The sequence below is a fragment of the Camelina sativa genome, chromosome 18 (assembly GCF_000633955.1).
Source record: "Camelina sativa cultivar DH55 chromosome 18, Cs, whole genome shotgun sequence".
In the NCBI taxonomy this organism is placed as follows: Eukaryota; Viridiplantae; Streptophyta; class Magnoliopsida; order Brassicales; family Brassicaceae; genus Camelina; species Camelina sativa.
The window spans coordinates 9618338-9630412 of record NC_025702.1 but is presented as its reverse complement, the minus strand read 5'-3'; the positions used below and the strand labels follow the sequence as shown (position 1 = coordinate 9630412).

The following is a 12075-nucleotide window of genomic DNA, read 5'->3' as shown; positions in this document are numbered from 1 at the left end:
ATCTAATTTCACAACATAGCTAACATTTTCAACCTTTCATGCTTATTCTTCGTTTGGATGCAAACATCATATCTTTCTATCCTATCCTCCATACTCGGTGAGTTGTTCTTGATCTGGTTTATATCCTCTTCGCATATTGCCTTGAGATCCTCAACTTCTTAATCCTTCGAATTAATCTCATTAGCTATCATTTATTGATTCTCACTTGTTGAGTGTTTTTGATTTTTGACCTTATCTTCCACATCTTCTACCATCAATAAATAGGACTGGTTCCTTTGCTTATCACGACTTGATTCTCCTTCTTGAATATCATGGATCACTTTGTCATTTGTTACTTCTTCAATCACACAACGTAACATATTTCCTTCTTTATTTTCTTAAAGATTTTCATATTCATCATTCTCATGGGCTTCACCATGAGCTCCAAGTCTAGTTTCTAGCTTCTTCTCAGGTGATGTTTCTCCATTTTGTCTTTCTTTTTTCAACTTTTGGAACTCAATTGAATAGCAACCATCTGTCAAGAGTGCTTTCAATAACTTCTTCCCTTCTAGATTAGTGATTGTGCATCCTAATCCATTAAACATAAATACATAATCCCATAGCCACTGCTCATTAGTTGAGGAATACTTAGATAGTTTTGTGTCAAGCTAGGCACACAAGGACATTCCTTATTGCCTTTTTTCCTGTTTCAGTCATCACTGTGACCGTACCTGTTCCCTTAGCTTGAATAGCTTCACCAATGCATAAACTCACTCTTTCCCTATTGCCTTTGTTTAACTGTGAGAACCAAAAATTTTCTTTGGCCATGTGACACGTAGCTCCACTGTCAATCGACCAAGCATTTTTATTACTTGTGATTTGGTCATGAATTGTTGTAAACAACACTTCTTGTTGGTTGTCTTGTTCTTGGTCTTGCATATTCATTTGGACTTGCATTTGTGGCTTGCATCTGAGTTTGGTTATGCTTGCGCCTACTATCTCTAGCATAGTGCTATTGTTTTCCACATATATAACAACCTCCTCTTGGTCCGAATTGAGTGTTATGTTGAGAGTTAGCAGTATTGTTCCTATAGTAGCATTCCTCATCACTATGGTTGTTCCTCTTGCATCCATTGCACCATTTCTGTTGAGATGACTCATATCTGGTTACTCCTTGCATGTTTTGAGTGCGTTGGAACCTTTGAAATCTTGCTGCAAATGCCCCCTTTGCATTTCCACTGTTCCTATCATCCAATCTTTTCGCTTGACCTTGTAATGCATTGACTACCTCAGCCACTGTTATGGTTGCAAGGTCCTTTGTCTGCTCTATGACTCCCACATATGAGCCAAACCTCTCTTGAAAGGAGCACAATATCTTATAAACAACTATACTCTCTAGTAACTCTTCCCCATGAGATCTCATTTCATTTCCCAGCTCAACTACCTTTTTTGTGAACTCTACAATTGTCTCTCTCATCTTGTTTCAGGTTGTAAAAGTTAGCTCTTAGTCTCTGTAGCATTATCATGGACCCTTTTGTTATCTGCTTGAAATTTGAGCTTCAACACCTCCCATGCATCTCTTCAGGTTTCAGCCACAGAGAAGTAAGTACTAAGACCCTCTGGCAAAGTCTAGAGGTCGCTGGTTCGAGGGACATCCCTTGAGAGGGGACCATATAAAATGCTCTGGTCCTTTGCCTGAGGGGATGTGCGGGTCTAGGCCCATAACCTTTAAGTAATTCAAAAAAAAAAAATGAGTACTAAATATCTCCTCAATAACAACACTAAACAATAGTTGTAAGGCTGTTTGATCTTTCATTTCAAGTTTTTCTCATTCCCCTAATCTCTTTTTCTCATCTGGTGTAGGTTTGGACAGTTTAGGTGACTCAGGAACTCCTTCCATTACAATCTTCCACAATCCTTTAGATTTCAGTAATGCCTTCATCTTTATGACCCACACACGCTATAATTTTTCTTATCACACAATGGAACCACTTGAAGATTCTGCATCTCTACTTACTACAGGTAAGAGATTCGAAATTACCTTAAGTTTTAGCTTCTTGTTTCTTGCTGAGCTTTTCTAACTCGACTTGTGCATGCTGTCTTCTTTTGTGCATGAGACTTGACTCTACAAACTCCAAAATCGACATAGCTCTGATACCATGTTGTTTTGTACTGAAGGAAAAAATTTTAGCCGCTTAGAACTTACTATTTCACAACTTCTCTTATCTTAGTTTTACCATTACAACACATACTAATACCAAAAAATGACCTAGGTTTACTAGTTGTTTCTTAATATAACCGAGACCGATTAACAGTTTGGGCCTTAATAATGTTCATTGCTCAATGGCCTTAATTCCACATCCTCTTTTGTCATAGAAATATTTGACTCTTTTTCTTCCCTGGTTGTTCCAACACGTCTTCTCTTCTTTCTAGTTGCTTCATATCTCCTCCTCCTTTTTGTATTTTCTCTTGCAGTTATGGATTGAGCAAAGAGTCAATCTCCAACATATCTAACTAAACAAAAAAAAGTAACGTTTTGCCAAAAAAAAAAACAAACAAATGGGCCTTTAATTTAGTTCAAGTCTGTACTAACCCTATCTCTCTTTTAACAATTTATCTAGTTCACACGTAAACAGACGGTGTCAACAACACAATTTTGAATTTTCTATCATTTCATTAAAATTGCCCATTAAACAACTTTCGTAACGTCATGGAGATGTTAGTGACAGTTTCACAATGCTCTCTATCTAGGAGATGTTAAAGAATGTATTAAGATACTTATTTGAGAAATCAGTTAGGATATTGTAAAATATGATTGTACCAAATCATATTTCTTAATATGTGATTTGATTGCATATATTTGGGAAGATTTATATCTATGTTTAAGGATATATCTTTGTGTATATATAGAGTCTTTATGGCCATTAATAATAAACAAGAAAACTTTTCCAAATTATGTTTTCTTAACAAAATCTCTAAAATTGTTTTTGGTTATTCTTTCTCTTCTTCTACTTTTCCAACAAACAGAGTCCCTCTATGTCGTCAGTTTAATCGAAGGTTATCAGGTTAATTCATTGTAGTTATAAATTTTCAACCAAAAATAAATAAAAACTTAATTAGGTTTAAACTACAGCATAATACTTTATTGTAAACTACATATTATAATAAGCTATCTAAAAGCGATAACATTAGAACGCAAGAAAACGTATGAATTGTGAACCGTAAGCACAAGTACACAACGTTAGACCACTCAAACTTTCCCCAAACTTGACCGCTGGGACGGTTTTCAAGGGCAATCAATTGTATCAAACTATTCCAAGGTAAATGGTAATCGAATATATAAAATTCTTTGGACTAGATATTCTACACTTGCATACTTTCGGGTTTATCCAAATATTTTACGTTAAAATTGTGACGACTCAAGTCCAAGGTTAAATCTTCAAGTTGGGACTTGGGACGACCACAGACCTCATATGGACTATGCTTGTCATGACGGAAAGCAGCAACTGTATGTACATAGTCTCATACCGATGAGGTATCTCCTCTCTTTATATGGAAGTGTACTTAGGTTGAAAAGTAAAAACGTTTATGAAATTTCTAAACCGGATAAATGGCCTACTTTTACCTATAAACTAAGTGAATTAGCAGCACTATGTAAGAGGAATACACTGTTTTGTTTTATTACGCTTATGTTCTTAATTGGTTTTAAATTAAATAGAGCGTATATTTGTTTTCAATGATAAATAAAGTGTGTTTGTGACAAAAGAAAAACTAGATAAACTTTAAACGGTCATGTATTCGTTATCCAATTCACATATATCAAACTAAAATTTCGAACATTATACGAATTTTATTTACACCTAATCAATTTTTAAAAGAATTATATGTACATTTTCAAATGCTGCACTTAAATATACGTACAGATTCCGCAGAACATATGTTTGAAGAAAGCTCAAAATCTATTTGAGAGAAATAAATTAATATAGTTATGGCCAGAGAAAATGTTTTATATAATTAATACAGTCTCATGCATGGTTGTGTCCAATGTCCATCCAAAAAAGCACAAGCAAAAAACATGTCGAGACAAGAGCGAGGTTCTTGGACAGATGATCATGCACTCTTTAGTATCAGATTCAGTGATATTTCAACTCTTCTTTTTCCTAATATATAATCTTTAAAAAAAAAAAAAAGTAAAGCTTTCTATAGGGTATAAAGTTGGCTACATACACCTCTAAGTTATTCTCTCTATAATAAACTTAGTGGGTATAAAACATAAAGCTTCTTTATGTAAAAGAAAGATATGTATGTTCCTTTTCTTCAATGATATTATTATTTAAACTATATATTTTCTTTTCGTATAATGCATCTATCTGATTCTGATTTTTGATCGTGTACAAAAAAACATGAACCCTTCTTTTGTTTTTATAAGCCTATCAATAATTTCAGTCTTTCAACTTGCAAGCTTCTTCCTTCTTCCTGATCTCTTTTTTCTCCCAACCCCAAAATAATTGATCTCTCTTTTCTTGCAACCTAAGGTAGCTTCTCTAGGTTTACTTTTGCTCTTCCCTGAAATGCATCTCAACTTTTTCACCTTTTGTGTTCTCTTCTTCTTCTTCTTCTTTTGCTTCAGCAATAACCAATCATGGGGATTGATGAGTTCGAACCAACAACCTAAGTTCTTTNCTCTTTATATGGAAGTGTACTTAGGTTGAAAAGTAAAAACGTTTATGAAATTTCTAAACCGGATAAATGGCCTACTTTTACCTATAAACTAAGTGAATTAGCAGCACTATGTAAGAGGAATACACTGTTTTGTTTTATTACGCTTATGTTCTTAATTGGTTTTAAATTAAATAGAGCGTATATTTGTTTTCAATGATAAATAAAGTGTGTTTGTGACAAAAGAAAAACTAGATAAACTTTAAACGGTCATGTATTCGTTATCCAATTCACATATATCAAACTAAAATTTCGAACATTATACGAATTTTATTTACACCTAATCAATTTTTAAAAGAATTATATGTACATTTTCAAATGCTGCACTTAAATATACGTACAGATTCCGCAGAACATATGTTTGAAGAAAGCTCAAAATCTATTTGAGAGAAATAAATTAATATAGTTATGGCCAGAGAAAATGTTTTATATAATTAATACAGTCTCATGCATGGTTGTGTCCAATGTCCATCCAAAAAAGCACAAGCAAAAAACATGTCGAGACAAGAGCGAGGTTCTTGGACAGATGATCATGCACTCTTTAGTATCAGATTCAGTGATATTTCAACTCTTCTTTTTCCTAATATATAATCTTTAAAAAAAAAAAAAAGTAAAGCTTTCTATAGGGTATAAAGTTGGCTACATACACCTCTAAGTTATTCTCTCTATAATAAACTTAGTGGGTATAAAACATAAAGCTTCTTTATGTAAAAGAAAGATATGTATGTTCCTTTTCTTCAATGATATTATTATTTAAACTATATATTTTCTTTTCGTATAATGCATCTATCTGATTCTGATTTTTGATCGTGTACAAAAAAACATGAACCCTTCTTTTGTTTTTATAAGCCTATCAATAATTTCAGTCTTTCAACTTGCAAGCTTCTTCCTTCTTCCTGATCTCTTTTTTCTCCCAACCCCAAAATAATTGATCTCTCTTTTCTTGCAACCTAAGGTAGCTTCTCTAGGTTTACTTTTGCTCTTCCCTGAAATGCATCTCAACTTTTTCACCTTTTGTGTTCTCTTCTTCTTCTTCTTCTTTTGCTTCAGCAATAACCAATCATGGGGATTGATGAGTTCGAACCAACAACCTAAGTTCTTTAAACTCATGAAAAACTCTCTCTTCGGCGACGCTTTGTCCTCTTGGAATGTTTCTGACGACGTTGGTACTAACTATTGTGACTTCATCGGAGTAAGATGTGACGGTCAAGGACTCGTAACTGATCTTGACCTTTCCGGTTGGTCGCTCTCCGGGGTTTTCCCAGATGGGATTTGCTCTTACTTCCCAAACCTTCGTGTTCTACGTCTCTCTCGCAACCATCTCAACAGCAGCAGTAGCTTCCTTAGCACCATCCCTAGCTGTTCTCTGCTTCGAGAGCTAAACATGAGCTCTCTTTATCTCAAAGGAACTCTCCCTGATTTCTCATCAATGAAAGCTTTAAGAGTCATCGACATGTCTTGGAACCACTTCACCGGTAGCTTCCCTTTCTCGATTTTCAATCTCACTGATCTAGAGTATCTCAACTTCAATGAGAATCCAGAGCTCGACCTCTGGACTCTACCTGATTCTGTCTCTAAGCTCACGAAGCTCACACACATGCTCCTGATGACGTGTATGCTCCATGGTAACATCCCAAGATCCATTGGTAACTTGAGTTCTCTTGTTGATCTTGAACTTAGCGGAAACTTTCTCTCCGGTGAGATTCCAAAAGAAATTGGGAACCTTTCCAACCTAAGGCAGCTTGAGCTTTACTACAACTATCACTTAACCGGGAGTATACCAGAGGAAATCGGTAAACTCAAGAACCTTACGGATATTGATATCTCGGTTAGTAGATTAACCGGAAGCATACCGGATTCAATCTGTAGTCTTCCGAAACTACGAGTGCTTCAGCTCTACAACAACAGTTTGACTGGTGAGATTCCCAAGTCACTTGGAAACTCAAGAACCTTGAAAATATTGTCTCTCTACGACAACTACTTAACCGGTGAACTCCCGCCAAATCTCGGATCTTCCTCGCCTATGATCGCTCTTGATGTCTCGGAGAATCGCCTCTCAGGTCCTCTTCCGGCTCATGTTTGCAAATCCGGTAAGCTTTTGTACTTTCTTGTCCTACAAAACCGTTTCTCTGGTTCAATCCCTGAGACTTATGGGAACTGCAAGACCCTCATACGGTTCCGTGTTGCGAGCAACTGCCTCGTGGGAACCATACCACAAGGAGTTATGTCTCTGCCTCATGTCTCCATCATCGACTTGGCTTACAACTCCTTGTTCGGTCCAATACCTAACGCTATTGGAGGCGCTTGGAATTTGTCAGAGCTGTTTATGCAGGGTAACAGAATCTCCGGTGTTATGCCTCACGAGATCTCTCATGCCACCAATCTTGTGAAGCTTGATCTCAGTAACAATCAATTGTCTGGTCCAATACCTTCAGAAATCGGAAGACTGAGGAAACTGAACTTACTTGTGCTGCAAGGCAACCGTCTTGACTCTTCCATACCTGAATCGCTTTCTAATCTCAGATCTCTCAACGTTCTAGATCTTTCCAGTAATCTTCTTACCGGAAGAATCCCTGAAGACCTCTCTGAGTTGCTCCCAACCTCGATAAATTTCTCCAACAACCGGCTCTCTGGTCCCATCCCTGTCTCATTAATAAGAGGAGGTCTTGTAGAAAGCTTTTCGGATAACCCTAATCTCTGTGTTCCTCCAACTGCTGGTTCATCGGATTTGAAGTTTCCAATGTGTCAAGAGCCTCGCGGGAAGAAGAAGCTGAGCTCCATATGGGCAATCCTTGTCTCAGTCTTCATCCTAGTCCTAGGGTGCATCATGTTTTACTTGAGACAACGGATGAGTAAAAACAGAGCAGTGATAGAGCAAGACGAGACCTTAGCATCTTCTTACTTCTCTTACGACGTTAAGAGTTTCCACCGCATAAGTTTCGACCAAAGGGAGATTCTCGAATCTCTTGTCGACAAGAACATAGTAGGTCATGGTGGTTCGGGTACTGTCTACAGAGTAGAGCTTAAATCCGGGGAAGTAGTTGCGGTGAAGAAACTATGGAGCCAAAGCAGCAAAGACTCAGCTTCCGAAGACAAAATGCATTTGAACAAGGAGTTGAAAACCGAAGTTGAGACCCTCGGGAGCATTCGCCATAAGAACATTGTGAAACTCTTCAGCTATTTCTCAAGTTTGGATTGTAGTCTTCTGGTGTACGAGTACATGCCTAATGGTAACTTATGGGACGCTCTTCACAAAGGCTTTGTTCATCTCGAGTGGCGTACTCGTCATCAAATCGCGGTCGGAGTAGCTCAAGGATTGGCTTACCTTCACCATGATCTCTCACCACCGATCATTCATCGCGACATCAAATCGACAAACATCTTATTGGATGTAAACTATCAGCCTAAAGTTGCTGATTTTGGCATTGCAAAAGTGTTACAAGCTAGAGGGAAAGATTCAACCACGACAGTTATGGCTGGCACCTATGGTTACTTGGCCCCAGGTGATATATATTACCTCTTTATACCTTATATTATGAAACATTAAAATGATTTACAATGGAAATACAAACACAATTAGACCTAAGCTTAATATGATCGCCATAGTAACTTAAAAAAGAAAAGAAAGGTCTTTTATTTATTGTTACAAGTAAACGATTTTGCTAAATTTGATCATTTATTTTCATGGTGTTAATTATAATTAATTTTATCGAAATATTTTTATTTAACTATCTTTCAACAATTCTAAAAATTTCTTTTGATAGTGTTTTTATTTGTAAAATGTAGTTCAATTTGTTTTTCCATACTAACGAATTGATGATATGCATTTGGAAATGGCAGAATATGCGTACTCATCCAAAGCAACGATCAAATGCGACGTGTACAGTTTCGGGGTTGTGTTAATGGAGCTCATCACAGGGAAGAAACCGGTGGATTCGTGTTTCGGGGAGAACAAAAACATAGTGAACTGGGTGTCAACAAAGATTGACACAAAAGAAGGATTGATGGAGACACTAGACAAGAGATTAGCCGAATCATCGAGAGCCGATATGATAAATGCCTTGCGTGTGGCTATCCGTTGTACCAGCAGAACTCCAACAATCCGTCCTACCATGAACGAAGTCGTCCAGCTTCTCATCGACGCAGCGCCTCAAGGAGGACCTGACATGACCTCTAAATCCACAACAAAGATTAAAGATTTAGTACTATCATCAGATCATCTCACACAAACAAGACTCTAGTCTCATGCTTTCTTGATGGAGAGGTGTAGCAACAGTTCGTATAACTTCTAAGATATCCTGTATTTAAATATATATCATAGAAGAAACTGCTTATATATAGTCTTTAAATACTTCTACATGTATTTTAACATCTATCCTTTAAAGACTTTAATTATTTCCGGTTTTGCTTCTCCGATTTCTAATCAACATGTAAGCAAGAATACTATATATGGATCGATGATCATCATTCAGACTAGAATTTTATAGCTGCTTCAAAATAACGCATAGACTCTGAATGTCTATATGTAGTAGACCCACTAAATGAATCATGATAATTTACAAGCTCTTTTTTTTTNAAAGCTTTTCGGATAACCCTAATCTCTGTGTTCCTCCAACTGCTGGTTCATCGGATTTGAAGTTTCCAATGTGTCAAGAGCCTCGCGGCAAGAAGAAGCTGAGATCCATCTGGGCAATCCTTGTCTCAGTCTTCATCCTAGTCCTAGGGGGCATCATGTTTTACTTGAGACAACGGATGAGTAAAAACAGAGCTGTGATAGAGCAAGACGAGACCTTAGCATCTTCTTACTTCTCTTACGACGTCAAGAGTTTCCACCGCATAAGTTTCGACCAAAGGGAGATTCTCGAAGCTCTCGTCGACAAGAACATAGTAGGTCATGGTGGTTCGGGTACGGTCTACAGAGTAGAGCTTAAATCCGGAGAAGTAGTTGCGGTGAAGAAATTATGGAGCCAAAGCAGCAAAGACTCAGCTTCTGAAGACAAAATGCATTTGAACAAGGAGCTGAAAACCGAAGTTGAGACCCTCGGGAGCATTCGCCATAAGAACATCGTGAAACTCTTCAGCTATTTCTCAAGTTTGGATTGTAGTCTTTTGGTGTACGAGTACATGCCTAATGGTAACTTATGGGACGCTCTTCACAAAGGCTTTGTTCATCTCGAGTGGCGTACTCGTCATCAAATTGCGGTCGGAGTAGCTCAAGGATTGGCATACCTTCACCATGATCTCTCACCGCCAATCATTCATCGTGACATCAAATCCACAAACATCTTGTTGGATGTAAACTATCAGCCTAAAGTTGCTGATTTTGGCATTGCAAAGGTGTTACAGGCTAGAGGAAAAGATTCAACCACAACCGTTATGGCTGGCACCTATGGTTACTTGGCCCCAGGTGATATATAATACCTCTTTAAACCTTATATTATGAAACTTTACAATGCTTTTAAACAATGGAAATGTTATTATAATGAGACCTAAGCTAATTATGATAGCCATAGTAACTTGAAATAACAAAATGAAAATGGTCGTTTTTGAAATTGTAACAAGTAAACCATTATACTAATTTGGATAATTTATTTTCATGGGGTTAATATTATAATTTTTAATGATTTTTTTTTTCGACTTTAATCTTTTTTAAGAATTCTATAAATTTCATTTAATTGTGTGTTTTTTGTTTGCAATTTGTTTTTACTAACCACTTGATGATATGCATTTGGAAATGGCAGAATATGCGTACTCATCCAAAGCAACGATCAAGTGCGACGTATACAGTTTCGGGGTTGTGTTAATGGAGCTCATCACAGGGAAAAAACCGGTGGATTCATGTTTCGGGGAGAACAAAAACATAGTGAACTGGGTGTCAACAAAGATTGACACAAAAGAAGGATTGATTGAGACACTAGACAAAAGATTAGCCGAATCATCGAGAGCCGATATGATCAACGCCTTGCGTGTGGCTATCCGTTGTACCAGCAGAACTCCAACAATCCGTCCTACCATGAACGAAGTCGTCCAGCTTCTCATCGACGCAGCGCCTCAAGGAGGACCTGACATGACCTCTAAATCCACAACAAAGATTAAAGATTTAGTACTATCATCAGATCATCTCACACAAACAAGACTCTAGTCTCATGCTTTCTTGATGGAGAGGTGTAGCAACAGTTCGTATAACTTCTAAGATATCCTGTATTTAAATATATATCATAGAAGAAACTGCTTATATATAGTCTTTAAATACTTCTACATGTATTTTAACATCTATCCTTTAAAGACTTTAATTATTTCCGGTTTTGCTTCTCCGATTTCTAATCAACATGTAAGCAAGAATACTATATATGGATCGATGATCATCATTCAGACTAGAATTTTATAGCTGCTTCAAAATAACGCATAGACTCTGAATGTCTATATGTAGTAGACCCACTAAATGAATCATGATAATTCACAAGTTCTTTTTTTTTTGTGGACTTTTAATTCGTCATTCTTCTTTATTCATCAGTGAGTGGAACTTCTTTTTCGATTGCATGGCATGGAAGTGGATTCTTGATTCTCATTTTTATAAATAAACCTAAAAAGGGGAAAAAGTAATATATAGGCTATACATACTTATGTGTGTGTGTCTATATATATTCATCAATATGATCCGAATACGTATGATCGATCTATGAGTCGCATCGTCATATTTGTCTCTATATCTCAACAATGGGACAAAGGAGAAAAAGCAAGAGAATCATATTTTTTTTTTCTGTCATGCTTTTCAATTATAATATTTAAAATTGTTTGAAAATTTCTATCAATATGCGATAGTGAAATTATACGAGTTATATCACTTCTTAATTAATCAAACAATGGTTCCTAAACAATAGATATGGATTTATGTATATTATGTTAATTGTTTCTCATTGATTTATACAATATAAATATGACAACCATTATGTAATTGTTTCATGTTTCGAGTAAAGTCTATAATAGATACTTGTGTCTTGCAAATATAATGCCTCCATTGTGTTTTCTTAATTAAATACGTAGCCTAATGGCTTGTCTTAACAAGTTTTTGCAAACGTGTTTGAATAGCATATGTATTAAAATTATTTCCATATAGCACCTTTTTAATAAATTATTATCTAGTTAAAGGCAACTTTAAAGGAGGCTCTAATGACGATGATAAAGCTGACTCATGAAGAGATAACAACAATAAATCAGAAATAAAAAGAAGTATATCAGGAAAATGGATGAACACATTTTACTCGAAAAAAAAGAATATGAATTTATGACCCTTTTTATAAGCAATTTAAGTAGAAAGCCCTTTATCATAATTAAGGTATATTTCAAAACCTTAAAAAAATTAGTATAGATTTCAAA

At 36.2% G+C, this 12075-nt stretch overlaps 1 protein-coding gene across 2 annotated transcripts; it reads left to right on the top strand.

The window, feature by feature from the left end:
* Positions 5483–11009, top strand: LOC104760946 (receptor-like protein kinase HSL1). 2 transcript variants are annotated; one of them, XM_010483942.2, is made up of 3 exons: positions 5484–7415; positions 9320–10105; positions 10440–11009. In XM_010483942.2, exons 1-3 carry the CDS (start codon positions 5690–5692, stop codon positions 10838–10840), a joined length of 2913 nt encoding a protein of 970 aa, XP_010482244.1. In that variant the 5' UTR covers positions 5484–5689; the 3' UTR covers positions 10841–11009. The 2 variants fall into 2 exon arrangements, with proteins under 2 accessions (XP_010482245.1, XP_010482244.1); XM_010483943.2 differs by lacking the exons at positions 9320–10105; positions 10440–11009 and adding an exon at positions 8539–9108 and having other exon boundaries at positions 5483–8201.